Source organism: Tetrao urogallus (genome assembly GCF_951394365.1).
Source record: "Tetrao urogallus genome assembly, chromosome: Z".
Lineage (NCBI taxonomy): Eukaryota > Metazoa > Chordata > Aves > Galliformes > Phasianidae > Tetrao > Tetrao urogallus.
The window spans coordinates 21624514-21643624 of record NC_136816.1 but is presented as its reverse complement, the minus strand read 5'-3'; the positions used below and the strand labels follow the sequence as shown (position 1 = coordinate 21643624).

The 19111-nt window shown below is 36.0% G+C and overlaps 1 protein-coding gene across 1 annotated transcript in view; it reads right to left on the bottom strand.

The window, feature by feature from the left end:
- The window catches only part of MEGF10 (multiple EGF like domains 10), a gene marked incomplete at both ends in the record, with an annotated part of 66609 nt that extends 47787 nt beyond the window's left edge, over positions 1-18822 (bottom strand). The window contains 4 exons of the mRNA XM_079548682.1: positions 8240-8332; positions 15430-15530; positions 16461-16562; positions 18707-18822. Of these exons, the coding sequence (XP_079404808.1) occupies positions 8240-8332; positions 15430-15530; positions 16461-16562; positions 18707-18822 (412 nt within the window). The remainder of the gene's footprint in view (positions 1-8239; positions 8333-15429; positions 15531-16460; positions 16563-18706) is intronic.
- Between the last annotated feature and the right edge of the window lie 289 nt (positions 18823-19111).

Genomic DNA, 19111 nt, shown 5'->3' with positions numbered 1-19111 from the left:
CTAAATTGTCCTTCCCCATGTCTCTACCTTTCTATGAAGTCTACAAAAAGTTAACACAAATTCTGAGGCAAATATGCTGAAATCGCTCCCTCCCAGTGTCATTCACTTCCTCCCTTATCTTTTACGTGTTTTGAACTTTGTTTTTATCTGTTCTTTGCCATCAATTACAGGCTCTCTAAGACAGAGGCAACTTTCCATTCTATATTTTTACTTGCAGAAGGTCAACCATATCTTGGGCTGCAACATAAGAAGTGTGAACATCAGATTGAGGGAAGTGACTGTCACCTTCTACTCCACTTTCACTAGGACCTGGAATACTAAGTTCAGGCCTAGGCCCCCAGCACAAGAAGAGCATGGAACTGTTGGATAGGTCTAGAGGAGGTCCACAAAGATGCTCAGAGAGCTGGAGCACCTCTCCAATGAAGAAAGGCTGAGGGAGCTGGGTTTGTTCAGCCTGGAAAAGAGAAAGCTCTGGGAAGATTGCACTGCAATCTTTCAGTATTAAAGGGGGCCTGCAGCAGGAGAGTAACACTTTATCAGGGAGTGTAGTGCTGGACATATAGTAAGGTATAATGTCTTCAAACTGAAAGCAGGCAGATTTAGATTAGATATTAGGAAATTCTTCACTCAGAGGGCGGCGAGGTCCTGGCACAGCTGCCCAGAGAAGCTATGGATGCCCTATTCCAGGAGGAGCTCAAGGCCAGGTTGGATGGGGCCTGGGCAGCTGAGCTGGGGGGGATGTCTCTGTCCATGGCAGAACAGTTGGGACTAGATGACTCTTCAGATCCCTTCCAATTCAAATTGTTCTGTCATGCTATGATTATCAGGGAATAACAACTACTAACAGCTAAGTATAGCCAATGCTAGTAAAATAGAAAAATACTGAGAAAATGCTCATTTATCCGAAGGAATAACTTACTGACAAGCTTGCTATGATAAGTTGCCCTAAGGCTGTCTTTATTTTAGAATTTGGATTACTTCTCTCAGCTCGAGAAGTCAGAAACCTGCCTAACATAAATCCACAGTAATAGAACTGGCATTTTAGATATCCATTTATAAGTAGACATAACATACATCATGCTTCAGATCAAAATCTTGTCAGAAAATTGGATCGATATCCTTCTTGACAGAAAAGAGAATGTTTCACTTGCATAACAAGACTCACCTAGATCATATTTTACATAAATGTATTATGTACATTTAGTCCATACAAAACTAAATGTGAATAATACTTTATGGGTTCTCAGTTACTCTTTGCTGATATGGACAGGAAAAGTCATAGCCATGCAGATGCTATTCTTAGTGATCTTAATTTCAAAGATTGTCTCAGTTTAAAACATTTATTGATTAGCAAAGAAAAAGCCATAATAAAAATATAGAAGTTGTCACAAATCCAGATCATCCTTATACTAGAAAGTTTACAGAGTACTGAAGCTATTCTCTGGTACTACAATTTGGTTAGTTATTAGCCTAAATTCATGGCATTTGTTTCCCTTAAGAAACTCCTGCAAGGTAGGGAACAGATAATTATTTTCCCTAGTAAAATTAAAACCAAATAAATGTCAAGTCCCGCAGATTCTGAAAATAATAAATACTCAAAATTTGACAGAATGCATAGACCCTTGTCAACCTATGTGTCAGCCTAGATTTCGAGACAGTAAATGTGGAATACAGCAAACAAAAATTTCAGAGATGTGACTAACAGGCAAGATAACAATGTAAAAAAATATTAGAATAAAAATATCCTTAAAAAAAATAATTCAGAGCCTTATTTAATAAACACATGAGATTATTCTCCATACACTGTTGGATATAATCTGTTCTAGTCACCTTCAGATATTATGAAAATTCATGCACATATATATCAGAAAACAAATCTTTTCCTGCAGAAAGTCACTCATGGTAATTATAAAATATCCGTTCATTTTAGTAAAAGACTTATTTTACCTACATCCCAGACACAGCAATGCATAGTGAGTTTTTTTGTTGTTTTGGTTTGTTTTTTTTTTTTTTCCCAAAATACACATTCTATTAAGTCTGGATTTCCTTTGAATTCTTTGCTTTTATCTGATTTCATTTGTTATATTGAAGGCTTTTTACCCTGTGGCATACTTTTCATTCTTGCTTTTTGTTTCGTGTAAAAGAAAGGATTTTATTCAAAATGCTAAGCTTTAATTTAATTTAGAGATTTATTACTTTTTTCAATTTTCACTTTGTAAAAGCTTTTTGACCCGTGAAGTGGAAGAACAATAAAAATGTGTTTTTCAGATCCTATGAAAGACTGGAACTATATGCCTTTCACATGCCATAAATTTCAAAAGATTCTTTAAAGTGCTTTAGACATTGGAACACAAGACTGGAAAATTGCTAAGGAAAACATACAGATGGTTCTTGGTGTTCAATTTATCTTGGAACTGAGATGCAATGTGTTAAAAATAATCACTATTACTGGAAAAGTTATAAAATTATAACAATCTGATTGTGTTTTTAAAAATTGACTGTTGTCCACGATCCTGATTTAGCAGATCTCCCTGCACAATACTAGCTTTTATTCTTTATTCTTTTTATAATACTTTCTAAGATCTTGAAGGTTACCTAAATTTTTAAATTAGTCAAAAAAATTATCCTGTGATAACAGGATAAACAGCCAGTGACTAAATACATAAGAAATACTGAAAATACGTTTGTATTGTTACTGGGGAAAAAAAAATATTACGCAGAGGTTTTCCTACAGATCAACTCAAATAACCACAAATACACTGAGCTTATGATCAAAGACAAAAAATGATGTGTTTCTCTGATACACAAAATTTTTACAAAGGAATAAAATGATTACTGTTTACTGCAATGCCTTCCTTCAGTAAATTTCAACTAAATTCTGTAACTGATAACTGAGTTTTGCAGAAAATATATTTATTTTTCTTCATAATTTCCTGTAGTGACTACAATGACAATGAAGGCAATAGCAACTTCCAGTAATGTCTGTTTTCCTTCCTAGCACCTGATCTAACTTGTTATTGGGTTAGTTTCTGAGTCCAAAGATACCAGCCTTTTTGAGGCAAAAATAAATTGTTCAGCTGGGAAAATCAGTAACTCAGTCAGGAGATCTGCAGGCATTCCAGCAAAGGACATGGGAATGTTATGTATAACAGGAAAAGTTTAAATTTAAACTGCTTATGGTGTGTTGTCACTTTTGCTAACAGGATGTATTTGCATATGTGGCCATTCGGAAGCTGGAAGGAAAAGTTCCACATTACTTGAATGAGCTATTTCTCTACAACCCATAAAAACAAACAGCTCTGTATCAGGACACTGCAGTTTCACCAGTGTGTTTAGCAATTTCTAAGTTCCATGAATTAAGCTTCTGCAGCTTGAGCATGTGTTTAAAATCAGAATCTATTCCTTAAGACTGCTATAGGTTAGTAAACTTAAGCAAGAGCTAATTCTTTATGTATACCTTGTAAGCTCTTAGAATGCTTTTGAGAAAAAAAATCAGAACGCAGTGTAAACATTCAAGATTCACAGGCTGTGCTACTGAACAGACAAGATGCTCCTGGGCACCCTGCCTACACTTAGGGGGCTGTTTCATTTGGGGTGCAGAGGTGCCTGCAGAAAACATTCACGCATCCAATTCATAAGGGTTAATGGATATTACAAGCTCTACTGAGAAACTGGCAGTGCCTGCAACTCACGTGAGCGTCTCACACAAGCTGTGCCAAGCAATCCAGTTTCTGCCATATTCTGCATCTGCCAAGTATCATGAAGAAAACAGTAAGATTTGAAAACTTAACATCCACAAGTGAAATCTAACTGTAGCCAAGCTATTGCACCTTAGAAGTTTCCTTAACTGTATTTATAGGTTAAAAGATGGTTTTCTGAGATTACAGCTTTAAACACCCTGCTTGAAATATTAAAGAAAAAGCCAATGCTTCTTTTCTTATGGTTTATAAAACCATGGAGCCAAATTATGCCTTAATGCCATTTGTTGTACCTCTGTGCCCTCGGACTATAGTACATTATACTGTACTCGGAGTATATATAGATTTACTATTAATCACCATCAGAATTACAGATGAAAATCTAGCCATTCAAACAAACCTGAGATTAAACAATCGAACAGAAAGTGCTTATTCATGTTTCCACAGGCATATATATATTTATATTTATATTTATTTAAACCAGAAAAGAATACCAAAAGAATGTCATTCCTTTTTTTCCTATATTACTCAGGCCAGCCGGGAACCAGTAATGCTGTATCGTTTGCAGTCAAGCCAGTGTAATATTGATTTTGGCCTTATGCCCCTGCTCCAAGCTTATGCAGAAACTGTCCTATTGATTCTGACTGAATTATTTGTGGACTACTAGGCATGAGAAGAAAAACAAAGGGAATGTCCTGATTGCTTACTGGGGCTCCACATTAGACAATCAGGTCCATATTTTATGTTTTACAGCAAATACTGTTCTACTAAGGAGAATAGAAAATGGGCAGAAAAAGTGATTTACAAATGGAAAAGATAGTTTGATCAGTACTACACATCTGATAGCCAGTTATCATTGTATATAGCAACTTTTATAGAAGACTGCTTTATACATAGCCTTCTGTCAAAAACGTTCTCACACAACAACCAACTTGACACATGCAATTTAAAAATCTGATATAAAAATAATCTAAGATAGGTGGGTTTGGTTGATTAATTGGTGTGCTGTCATGTTTTTTTGATAGAATGTATTTGTTCACATTTTTAACATACAAACAAGGCTATCTTTACCACCTTATCCTTTTTCTGTTTTACCCTCTCCTCAGACTAGAATTAATTAAATTGTTCTCCTGAAGTTCACAAACATTTCTTCAAAGTGATGCTGACAGCACACACAGTGTGCTGACTCACTTGATCTGAGATACATGTTCAGCATGCCTTCTGCCCACTCATTTGTCATTCATCTACTGTGCTCAGTCAATAAATTATTATTAGAATAACTTGTTTTGCATGAGTTTCATTGTTTCTTCTAGAATGGAAGGGTTCTGTTAACGAGAGACCACCTAATTCAATTCGTTTTTCCCTTCAGGTATATGTATGTTAGCATCGTCTCCTTCATTTCCCACCAAAAATCACTGCAAGCCAACAGTGAGTAACTGCAATACTTTTAACTAAAAAGAAAAAGCCTGAAGAAAAAATACATTTCACACAGACAACATTCTCCAGGGAGATATTAATTAATGAGTCAAATTTGGAAAACACATCTCAGTTTTACTCGCAGAAGAAAACATCCATTCCTATTTTCCTCTCAAGAAGGATGCAGGGTTTTCAGAAAGGCAGAGAACCTGAACGAGGGGAAAGCTAAGAGTAGATTTAGAAATAAGCACTGAATGAGGACAGCCTCAGAGAAAGAATACTGACAAAGTACTCTACTTAAATCTTCATCCCTTTCCCCTCAATTGAAAGCAATCATTGACCTATTAGGCTATTAGGAAGTAATGGTTGCCACATAAAGAAATGAGTCTCTGAAAAGTTTAGTCCCTGAAAAGATTATTAGACCATAGCACACACTGGTATGCAAAGATCAGGAGGAAGCCTTCTTATTCAGCTTTTACTGTACAATACACCAATTTAGTCCATGCAATCACTCTGTCACTTTTAGAGAACACTGAAGTCTTTAGAATGCACTTAACTGCAATTACCTCCCAGGAATCCACTGCACCATAGAAGCTACTGCATATGGTTTAAAAAAATGTTTTAAACAAAGTGGGTAAATACAACGGAGAAACAACAGGTAAAATTAACTGTGGAGTGTGTGGCATGGCACATGGACAGAAACTGCTACAGGCCTTACTCTGTTCTCAGGTACTTATAATGAAATGACTCTCAAGTTGATGTGATCTGCACTGTAGCTCTCAGACACATAGACAAGGAAATTACACGTGTCTAGCAACAAATAGCAGCACTCAAAAGAACAACCTAGTGAAACGAACGTCTTATTGAAATTTGTAAACATGGAACAGGACAAATACGAAGCCAAATCTCCCAGCAACGTATGAACAAAACCCTTTCGTCTCCTTAGCACCTTCCCCTTCTTCTTGGGCTAGGCCAGCACTCTGAAATAAATATCTGCAGTTCCAGTTAGCTGTAGCGCCTGCAGAAGTCTTCAGAGGATCGCAAGACTCTCCAAAGATTGCACAGTTCAAAGGTGCACAAAGGCTCTCTCAGTTTCAGCCTATTATGTATTCACATGAGAAAATAATTTTGGTATTGAGACTGCCAAGACAAGCAGTCAAAGGCAGTGAACTGAAGAAGCAGAACGGGAAAATAGCTGAACACATATTCAAAATGAATTAAAACAGGCAGGTAAGGGAAACGGACTCTAGCAAATCCTGAGAGAGAAATAACTATTCCCAGAGTGAGATTTAGAGATTCCTGACTCACCTAAATTGCCTTTTCAGTGAGTTTCAGATTTGGAAATCTCAATAAATAATGGTATGTCCTCATTCTGTGTTGCATAGCAATGCTCGCTTTTAAAAATCTGAGTAGTTACAGAGAATCTCAGTTCATAAGGCTTGAAGTTGAAGGCATAAAGTTCACAAGGCATAAAGTTATCATTTTTCAACAATTTCCTTTGAAAATTCTGCACACTAGATCAACATCTACATACGGAGTTGCCAACTATTTTATGCTTGAAGCAAAACTTTGCTTCTTTGTTTATGAAAAGAACCACTTGTAAGCATATACAAAGACCATACACTAAATATAATAACCTTACAGTGACAAGTTACAAGTTCTTTTTCGTGTAACTCGTTAATTGTTTCTCACCCCATATTTTATAAAATAAGCTGCCTTCACAACAGATCAGTTCCAGGTAGAGTAACATTAGCACCTTGCCTGCAAAGCGAAACAAAACACGTTTCCCTATTTTTATTAAGTGGGGAAAAAAATGACAGTGAAAATAAATCCAAAATTCTTTTTGACCTGCTTATGATCTAGGTTTTTCCACAAATACTATTTTTACAGGAATCTCCTACTAAGTAAACTCATAGCATAATATCTTTGCAAGACATCCACTCTGTTTTATGAATAAGATTTTCATGTCTGTGAAATTTAAATTATAAACCTTATTTATTTTTTATTAATGACTAAAAATATATATTCCTTTCAAGTGCATAGTTACTAACAGTGACCTGCTTTGATCGTGATTATAATGAAGTACACGGTTGTAGTGTCAGTCTCAACATGACATTTCCTAACACCTTGTGAAGAGAGAGGAAAGAAAGAATAGATAACCTGTTATAATGAGCAAAAATCCAGAATTATTCTGAGAACCTCTGTTTGGGGTAAAGTGAAGAAAAAAATCAATTCATGGTCTACACAAATGATTACCTCAGACAGAGGAAGAGAACAGTACACAGATATGCCACTTCTGCCACGGAGGAGTTTCTGTCCTCTGTCAGCACTCTCTGTCTTACTGCAGCTTGGCTCCTTGGCTACAGCACGTGGTTTTACAGTCAGCAGCTACAGAACAGTGGTAGTGACTAAAATGGTCATCAAATGCTATTACTGCAGTACTTCATGGATTTGATATTTTGCTGTGTTCTTGTATGAAGTATGTGACAGCCTCGAACTTCATAACTTTTTATTAAGCATGACCACCATCTGATTGGTGTGTGAGTACAGCCATACACCAAGCAGTGATGGTACCAATCTGTCTTCCTCCTGTGTGTGTCCCTCATATTCCTCTCTTGTTGTCCTCTTCTGTACACACTCTTAAAGTAAAGGGGAAGAAGAAAAGAGTTGGGGAAGGATCACCGAAGTGAGAAAAATAGAGAGAAACTGAGCCAACATGGAGGACCTATTAATGCAAGAAGGGAACACAGCTCAGTTTAAAAAGCTGCAGTTTAAAAGCTCAGAACTTTCAAATGCGACCTTGCACCATCATTCTTCATTCATCAAGAAAACAAAAAAATTGGGGACTTCATCATTCAAATATCATGTTATTTACTTACTGCAGAAACTAAATTCTATACTATTTGGCATATTTCTGAGCATTAACCATGATATTTAGTGCTGGTGCAGGGTAAAGTTGTCTGCAAGTAAACGGAGAAATATGAGACCACACATAGTAACTTGATAACTCAAACATCCTGACCAGAAAGCAGGAAACCAAGCACAGGATCAGTGATGATCTTCCCTAAAGAGGGGACAAAGCAGTGAAAAGAGCATAAGATAGGCAGAAGCAGGTGAAAACTCACCACTGGAGCAGTTGGGTCCTCCCCAGCCAGGCTCACACTGACAGGTGTTTGGAGCAATACAACGACCATGGACACATTTGTCAGCACAGTGAGCTGTCAGTGAAGGAAATATAAAAATAATAAGTTACAGCTCCTAGTATTAAGACAAATATTCAAAAATTACCTCCAATCATGATGTTTCATGCCTCCAACATTGTTTAAAAGCAAAATAAATAATAACACATTAATGTTTGATGGCCTCCGTCAAAATATGCTTTCTAACTTCTGTCTCTTCTATTTTTTCATGTTTTGAAGGCTCTAGCTAAACTATATTGATATCATTCAAATATGTATACATGTAGAAAAGAGAAAATCATCCACATTTAGTGAAAAAAACAGTCCTATCATAATACAGGTTGGAAAGCTGTCTGGCCATGGTAGGGGGCAACTTGCTTTAAGTGTCACTGCTTGAGCAGATTGTTGAATCAGGACTGCCAATCTCAACCCACTCTGTTATTCTGTGAACCCAAGTCTTATGCCAAGGGAGATGGAAACCTCTGCAAGCAAAAAGAGTGTGGATAAATATGATTTGCAACATATCAGTATCTTAACATTGATTTTTTTTTTTTTGAATGGTTGCACAGTTCCAAACTCTGATGACAATTAAGGCAAGCCACAGTGTGTAAATGTTATGAGTCACTGCAACCTTTATAATAGTGCTAAGTGAAGCTGCTTGAAACTTTTCACTATCAATACTCATTATGCTTCGCAAGCACATATATGTGCGTTTCTACAGTGATGGCTTATTTCAAAATAAGGCTTTCTTTTTAAACAAAACTTGAAATGGCTCCAATACCCAGCACACCAATACAACTTAATCAGAATACGAGACACTGAAGAAATTGGCAATCAGCAAGTTGCTGGCAATATATTCATAAAGAAATGCTCTCAGCTTTCCAAAGTACATACAGTGTAATAATTTCCATCCAGTTCAAACAGGAATAAAACTTCAAAGATGTGCAAAGGATGAGAATTTTCTTATACCTTCATTTCCAGAAAAGCTGTGACAGGAATCTTACTGGTGTACCAATCAATACAAAGTGATCAATACGAAAAGACAAGGCTGTGTTTACAAGAAGATTAATGAGATTATACACAAATTATTTATGTTTTAAAAGGATAGAAAATACTACACAATAACTAGGAAAAATAACTAGGTAAACTGCAAAAATTGCAATTTTTTTCCTAATTCAACATCATAAAGCAGAACAGTCATCTTTACATTTTGTGTGGCCACACAAAAAAGAAAGACACAAAGTGATAAACAGTATATATACTAAAATCATTCATTATTTGAGATCACAGACATTAACTACCTTTAAGTTAGTTTTATTTTTTTGCATTTAATTACAACCTTTAAGTTTCCTTCTTAACTTTTATGCCTTACAAGCCGCTTTTTAGATGTGCATTAAAATGATCTTCACTAGAAATTACCAGGGAGAATATTTCTAACTGTCCAGTAATATAAAGTACTAAAAAAAAAAAAAAAAAAAAACACTTTAATTATTCTCTACCTATTATGGAAATAGTTACTAAATAATACATCACACATTTACATTTTTTACAGCTAGACATGAATTACTTACATCTTTGAAGATTCTTGCCTAATAAGTTCTGCCTTTGGCACTAAAGGTTTTTCAGGGCCAATTGTGTGAAAAATCTTCCCAGTAAACCATAAGACAATATGTCTCTGCGTGCATGTGTAAAAATCTTAATGAATATCAACACGCAAAACCCAACATCATTAATAATGTATGCATTTTTGACATTCAAAACTCTGCTGACTCTACAAACTAGAATACATGTGGATAAGGAACACCGATGAACCTTACAAAATGTTTCTTCCAAACAAACTCAAAAATAGTTAAAATATGTGACATACAAATATATAAAATCCCTTCTGAAAGTAGAGTAACATGTAATTCTTTACTTTGAAGAGGTTGAACTAAAGCCAAGAATGTTTCAAAGATGCTAAAAGTATATATATTTTTTAAATCCTGGTTTTCTTTTTTAAGTTTCTTAATGCCAAAAAATATATCCAAACAAGGAACAATTTCCAACTATATTACAGACATACATAAAAACTTATTCAGTAACCAAAAGAATTATTCTGTATACACTAACTAGTCTAACCGATTCTTGTTAACGGAACTATAGTTAACATTCCTAAGAGCCTGTCTCTACCAAAATTTTTGCAATGAATATGGGGAGGAGGGAATCATAATTTACTACATGATCTAAAAAATGTGCAAGGTGCAAGCAGTGTGAAGAGTACTAGAAAACAAGCTGAATAGGCATAAATGACATCAGAAACAATGAGAATTTTCTCATTCCTCTTACACAAGCTGTAAAGAAACACTTATGTGCAAGAGCAAATGAAAAACTTACTCCGAAATCTCTTTGATACTGAGCAGTGCAAAGAATCACCAAAAATTCACTGACAGCAGTAAATCGTCTAAATCATACCTTGTTCCTTTCTAAGCAAAAATCAGTTATCATATGAAAAGCAATCAGAGATTGCAGTTGCGTATTTGCTTTTTCATCTTATTTTCCCCATTCTTCTGTGTCTTATTGTTTCCTTTAAATCATCCCTAAAATTTTGCCTTGTCCAACTCACATACCTATACTTCAGCAGGTCACATCTTTGCATTTTCATAAGCACAGGAGGAAGATTTGCCTTTCCTAACTATACAGTATCATCACCCAACTTGAAGCATCCATAAAATATCCTTCCCAGTTCCCCAGACAGAGGGTCACCTGGCTTCTCAAGTTCTCTTCCTAGCTCTCGTGTTTCTGCCACCAGCCAAATAAAAATGACCTGCTGAGCAAACTCAGCAACATGAATCACATTGGAAAGATGTGTCTTAAGTGTCAAAGCCACAATACCACATCAATACACATCAATACCACACCAATACCACATCAATACCACAATTACAGCAATCTGAAAATGAAGTGAGGCAAAGGCTTCTCAGAAAACAATCAATTGTAGACATTCTGCATCACCACAGTTTTGGAAGGGATGCTTTTACCAAGGGAGCTAAGCCAGTCATACAAGAAACATAATGTATGTAATGCAATTTTAGATCAAGATGCCATTTTTATGTACTGATTATATGACTCATAATGATACCAAAGAGAGAAGGGAGATGGGAGATGGTGTTCAGCTCAAGAGAAGGCTGCAGTTCAAACACCTACATACATGCTGATGGACTCCAGCATACTGCTTGCTGTGGAGATGCCAACTACTCCTCCTACTACTTTAAATATCACAGCTGAGAGGAGTAATTCCAGCATCTCATACAACTTCTGCATTGGAGCGTATATGAAGAGTGGAACATAAAACTTGAAATTTCTGAATGGCATTTTATGAATCTGTTCTCTATGATTAAGAAAGTGTCATGTAGTTATTTAATCGTAAGTCACCACTGACAATATTTAGACAGCTGTGCATTCCATTACCTAATGTAAAAAGACAGAAAAGTATTTCTAGTAATAAGTTGTGAAAAAGACTATTCTTGCCTTTAATTAAAGTTCATGCATGCATTTTTATATCTGTCATTTATTGCCTTTAAAAAAACAGACATAAATCAATTAAAATGAATAAAAGCTTGAAATATTTTGATTGTAATTATGCACATAGATAGATGAGCAGGAGAATCCACTACAGTTCCCAGATTAGACTTCCAGCTTTTGAACAAATGAGTCAGGTCTTCAAATAAACAGTTCCTTGAAGTCATACCTGATTTCATACCTGAAATCTCCTATTAAGTGAAATTCTGATCAACTTCAAGGAGAATTAATATTAGAAAGAACAGAGTGATAACTGAATCAAGTCTGTACTTTCAGTATTAAGTATATCTGCATATTATTAATTCACAGAAATTATTTCCAACAAAAGAAATCATAACAAATGCGTGACTCCATGCTTTGTCATTTCTGCTAATACCATTCTAACTATATTTGGATACCTACGGTCTTTGGAAAGAATAACTTGAAGAGTTACATCCCATTTTTCAGGAAAAATAAGCTTCTTTACCTGTTAAAGCTCTCAAAATTTTGTGAGTGATGTTTGAGTGCATAAATAATTTATACTCAAAATTAAAAAGAATTCTTAGATATCGCACAAAAATTACCTCCAACTTCCTTTACCTTAATTAAAGCATGGTCTCTCAGCACTTTTTGTGCAAGATGAAATTCATGTACCTTTTAAACTGCATTATAAATGTGCCTTTTTCAAATGAAGTCTTTCCTTCTACACTGCATGTTAGAACAAACCCTTTGATCAATCCTTTTTTTCTGCTTTGATATCTGCTTTTTTGTTAAGGTGAATGGTATTCAGTTACGTACATCAAGATAGATTCTTAATTCTCCCCATAGTCTGCCGATTTTCCATTTCCTGTCTCGGGGAAATTCAACAGGCTTAATCCTCCCTTAGTGCTCTCAGAAATCTGTTAGACCATAGACATTGTACGTAAAGTTAATGTTCATGCTACCAAAATGCTGCAAGGATTAATCTACTTTGTCAACACACAACAAATCAACAGATATCTTAATGCCTGAACTCCTTCAACAAAATCGGATGGATTTTGTAAATGTAAAAAAAAAGAGATGATTATGCTTTATGTAAAACCATCCCAGTGCGGAACCCAGTCTAGCACCCATATGACAAATCTCCTTGAGACTGAGAACAAAAAGTGACAGCAAATTATTTGGAATGAATAAAAGACTAAGCATGGAGTTTTTAAGTCTCTGAGTGAATTGCTCTATAGAACTTGATAAAATGAATCTACCTTTGAATCTGCCTGCAGAGCAGATCACCTCAGGAAATCCATTAGGTCTAACCATGAACTACTTTCATGCCATATCTGAAGAAAACCTATAAAAGTATTCTAAAAAATGCACTGCAATCATTAAGAGAAAATAAATAAATAAAGGGGAAGAAAAACAACAACAGCCAAGCTACAGTTGGCCTGCCCTTCTGCAGCTGTCAATAGTGAAGCCAGAAATCAGAAACTCCCATCTCCTTTTAAACAGGAGTTATATAAGGAGATTACAGAACAATGTAGCAGTGGAAGTACTGAGATTCTCCTTCCTGCTCATTAACATTCTAGTACTGATGCCTAATGCAATGCTGGAATTTAAGTAAATTTAAGTGAAAATATTGGATATTTTATCCACCTGAACACAAACTCAGGTGGCACAACTACTTAAGGGTGGCAAAGTTTGTGTTCAGAATGACTGAATACTCCTTGCTGTTATTACCTTACTCTGCAAAAGAATCTGTCTACTGGCCAAAGGTTACATAGAAAAAATACTGTTTTGTCATATTTATTAACATAATTTAAAATACTGAGCTTAAGTGAATCTATTCAGTCTGGACTCAGAAAGATTCTGAAAAGTATGTATTTATAACACATAAAATTCAGAGTACGCTTTTATGTGACTATTGGTCATTCTTTTCCTACATGAATACAACATTTAGAGCCTTCAGCAGTGTAAGACTGCCACATTTTTACAATGGCTTCATACAATGATAAGCAATTTTCTTCCCATAATAAGCAGTGAAGTAGCACTACCATTATTAAGCAGTTACCATAGGGGAATAGCAAATTGTGAGTGTTCAAGCTGTAAATTCCCAATTAGTATTTTCAAAAGGAAGTCACAGGATTTCAGTTCATCACTGTATGCAGTGAAGTGTTGACTAATACCCAAATCATCTACCAGTAGGATTTTCTAATTCAGCTTTTTAAATCAAGAAGTCAAATAAAGGAGCAAATACAGAACAGCATATCAACAGCACATGTATTTTACTGTTCTATTGCCATTTTTCTCCTTTACATCCTCCCCAAAGAAAAAAATAATCCACACTATGGAAACAACTCCAACAGAAATCCTGCCTGCATTGCAGAGCAGCAATGACAAGAAAGAAGATATAACACTTGTTTCTTATCCTCTTCTGTCTTAACATACAAAAAAGAGAGGAAGTGCATGTATGTTTTTTCAATATGGTCATGATTTTCTTCTGGAGAAACAATTGGTGTTGGCTTTTCGACAGTGACATTTATGCTTCAGTGACAGGGGAAGAGTGTTCCTCATGTCACTACCCCTTACAGGTTAATTCCAGTTGAAAACATCACACTTATTTTCCAAGTTAAAATGGACAACCAGCCATATCACACTGTATGCAGGTAAAGTCTACTCCAGTATGTGTTAAGTGTAGCATGTATAGTACAGAATGTATAAGTTCTTTACTCCAGAACATATGAGTGAAAAAAGCTAGCTGAACATAAAGCACAAAATGTTTCCCTTACTGTGTTAAACATTAAGCTCCTCCATTTTCCCTGAGGAAATGGAGCTCTCACTTGAACTGGTGGTCATGAGTGAAGGACCCTCATGCTCATGCAGGTCAATGACTGCAGAATCAAATAAATGCAAAGTTAGCTCCACAGGAGAATTTTAATTCTTATGTAATTTTAAATATGAATCAGACAGAACAAATTAAGAAACTCACATTTATACTGAATAAATAAATTCAATGTACGTACTGATAACTAATTTTCAGACTAAAGACTTATCTGCTTCACTGTGTTCTCCTAAACTTGGTAGCAAAATCCAGTGGCAAAGACAAATCTTTCATTATCCACAATTTTGTAGGTTTTGCTGGAGGAGGTTTTGCTCCTCCAAACTGGAGGAGGTTCACCACTGTCACTGTAGCAGTAAGGGAAATGATAAAGCAATGAATGCGTCTCTATTTCTCACAATCTTGAGAAAAAAGCACTAGGTAAAGCACCATAATGCAGACTGGAGGCATTAAGCTGGAGACATGGTGAGTTTAGCCAGGGCCTCATCCAGGGCTGCACTGTGTAGGCCAGCCAGTCCACGTCTTGGCTGAAAGAGGCAATACTAGGAACAGCTGAAAACTAAGGAATGGAGAAAGCTGTTTTCCCATTCAGAGCATTCCCATTTTGTTCCCTAAAATTAATAAAAGTATACAAACATACATAGTATAGCAAATGACAGCATAATCACACGACTGTCTCTGAATAACTGAGGCTCTGGTACCTCACCTCCTACAAGTCATCCACCAAAAGGGAGCGAGCAAGGCAATAAACACACAGAATATCAAAGCAAAAAAAAGCTAGACTTACGGACACACATTTCTCTGCTTTCATAAAATCCAGGGCAGCACTGGGATTTACGCTTGTACATCGTTTTTTCACCATGTCTGTAGGCAATGCGGTAACTGATTCTAAAGGAAAGAATGAATGGTTGTTGCATACATTTCACTTTGAAAATTTATATTCTTACGTATCTTCAAAAATCTACAGCCATTAGTAAAAGGAGAAAAACACTCCGAGAAGAGACCTTTATTTATCTGTTGTTGAATTCAAGAGTCTTTGTGGTTCCCAAAAAAAACTTATTTCCATGGCTGGCCGGACAACAGTAAAGTTAAGCATTCTAGCTACTTAAGCAATGCACAAACAGGAGTATCACTACCTTCACAACTAGCAACCCCAAAGAAGATTAAAAGCTAGCAAAACAAATCTATTTGCTGTATCACTAATGGAATCAGTTTCCAAGGTAGAGACTTCCAGGATTTATTCTTACAAGGGTGAGTTGGTTTCTATAGGGACAGAGACATTGCGCTGGTTAAGCGCTGGTTAATGCACTTCAAGATATCTTGAATTGTTCCTTAGAGATATTCAAAAGCCATCTGGATGTGATGCAGGACCATTTGTTCTAAGTGGCTCTGCTTGAGCAGAAGGATTGGACAGATGACTTCTAGACATCATCAAATAATATATTTATACTTCCCTTCCGAGTAACATACACTTTCCCCAGAAAATAAGGTTCAAAGCAGCAAGGTGCCTCCTAACATTTTGGAACAAATACGTCTGACAGGATCTGGGGAAATTAATTTAATTTACTGCATACTTTTTTTCAAATTTGTTCTTTTTCTGTTAGATATCTATGGGGTGATATACCCTAACCTGCCAATAAAAGTTATGTGAATTTGCTTGGGTTAGGCATTTTCCACTTGTCAGATACCTTACACATTACACAAATAAGTCGCTATAGTTAAAAGATCCTATATATCATGCTATATTTCAACAGAGATAAGTTCTCTACAAATACATACAATACCAAGATTTTGACAATATTAGCAATTATACATCACCTGTGTCGTGTGCACTTAAACCAGTTTAGGATGTCAGTACAACTGGTGTAGTAAATTTGATCAAAAGGATGTGGATATGACTCTTGCACTGTAACTGAATAACTGGGGAGAGACAGAGAGAGGCCAGACATATTATTGAGCAAGTGTTTTACAGTAATAATTACTGAAACAGATTAAACAATTGTGCTAACCAACAGTCTGTTCAGGAGTCAGAAATTATATTTTAGTCCATACTTTTTGTTTGCTTGTTTTCTATTTAATTTTGAACAGAGAGCCTTTTTTCAGAAGTATATACTGAATGTCTTTTACTGCTTTCTGCCAAAATATGAGTGTGGTGCCCTAGAAATAAATCTGTGCTCTGAAATCCAGAGCCTCCAGAGCTGTCAGTGGGGCCAGAGGAAGAGATCTTCTGCTGCAGCAGGGAAAAATATTGAATCACCCTAGAAAACTCTTGTGCAGACTGTTTGTGCTGGCAGCCTGTCAGTCTGTGGTTGCGTAAAAGAGTTAGAAAATATGGGAATGCGTGATCTCTCCCTCTTGTAGCACTGGTTCCCAGGAGCAGTCAAAACACTTGGTGAGTGTACAGCCCATCTGAATTTCCATGCCACCTCAGCACCTACTACAGGGTAACAACCACAATCTCCTCCTACTGCTATCACCTATACTGAGAGAAAACATATCCAGATCCATTGACTCCTCACTGCTCAGAACTTGCTCCCTGTTTTCCCTACTCCCTAAAAAGGCAAGCATCTCTAATTCGTCCAGCTGTAAGAGAGCCTGACAAAACGTCTGTGCCTGCTTGTTGCTGAACACCACATCCAGCTCATCCATTTTTGCTGTGATCAGAGTTCATCCGTGAAGATCATTTTATAACAGAGCTGGTAGGTTTACAGCACTGCCACTGAGAGCAGCAGCAACAAACTTGTATCTGGAGGCTTTACTCTGCTGTAGCTGTATTCATTCCCCTGCTGCCCGTTCTAAGAAACAGCACCAGTTTCAGGAAGTTCACTTGCAGCTCCTTCTCATTTCTGAGGCTTAAATAATTAGAGAAAGATAAAACTTTATTCAAAAACTGAATGTGCTTGATGAACATTTTTTCTTCTGCAGACTTTCATCATTTTATAACATGTTATGCTATGTAAACATTGCTGTTTTTTGCCATTTTGTTTTCAGTACTTTATGTCTTCCCTCAAAACCTCTGTTATAGATAAAAACGATATACAATGTGGAGTAGCATCAAGTAATAACCTCAACTTGAGCCTGAATGTTGTAAACAGATATTTAGTATGGTAACTTCATGTACCAAATATTGTATATACTAAATTGCACGCAAAGTTTCTGCTCCTACCCTTTCTTAACACAAGCTGAGGTTAATTGCTGAGGAAAATCCTTAAGTGCATTTTTTTATACGCAGACTTTATAAAAAATGAAATACAAGTTTCAACTTTTTCTGCAAAGATTTAGCCATATCAATTGCACATAAATGTACAGTGGCTCAGCAGCATTCCCGGCATAAAATACAATTTACTTCAAGTGAAGACAATACTTATGTTTTCAAATGAACACTTAGACTAGCTCAGGAAATAGCTGATCAGTCATGGCCTTAATAAAATAACAGCAGTGAGACATTCAGGCCTTGTTTCACTACCACAATCTTCACTCAAGAAAAGTACAACAAATGCTTGCAGTTCAACCTCTGCTACCCACTGTGAGCATTCTACTTGCAATTAACATGAAATTCGTGAACAAATTGATTAACTAAATGCATGAATTTATAGCTGTATGTTACAAATTTCTGAACCTCATCAAAAAAATTAAACAACAAATCTTAATTTGGATTCCAAGAATGTTGAAAAGGAAAGAATCAGCATAATCAAATTTGGCCAAACTCCAATATGGCTAATTGCATTTTGCATATGTAAAAGCTCCTTTTCACTTAAATAAGAAAAAAGCTTTGATCCCTTTCTTGTCCTTAGATGGTTCTGTAACACTGCCTGTGCAACTGTTGTGGTTTTTGCATTCTAACTACTACCACAAAGATGGCTGCATTTCACTCCAGCATGAAAGTCTTTTACTTACCCTGAAGTTACTCTGCCCATGTGTTAGCATAAAATTTTATTCCTAGTTCATTATTCGATTGGAAGTTTTAAATCACTTAAAATGTGTTAAGTAAGACGTACTAGTAAAACATACATCAGTATTACAATCAGTATTTGTATCAAGTTTTCTGTTAAAGAAACTATTACCTTTCCCAGTGGCTACACACATTTGGATCTTCAAGATTCAAAGATAAAGTTGTCCCCAGCCAATGGTACAGGAGAATAATTGGGAATCCAAAAAGGGAGTTCAAATGAAGAAACATCTTTTCAAAAAGGTAGCCTGTAAAAAAAATATATATACATTTATGATTTATGAAGATATTATACAAATGATAAAGGAGCCAAAATAAACTAGTCATTTTATTAGGATATATATAATCAGTGGTTTGATGGTAAAAACCAGTGGGTACTTCAAGAAACACATGATGCCTGCCCAGCAGCAGTAAATACATGCCCATTTTTGGTAGAAAACAAATGGAATCATTTTCTGCAAGTGGCTGGGCAGCCATCACCAAATCGCAGTCAGTCAGACTCAGACCGCTTCATGGTGGC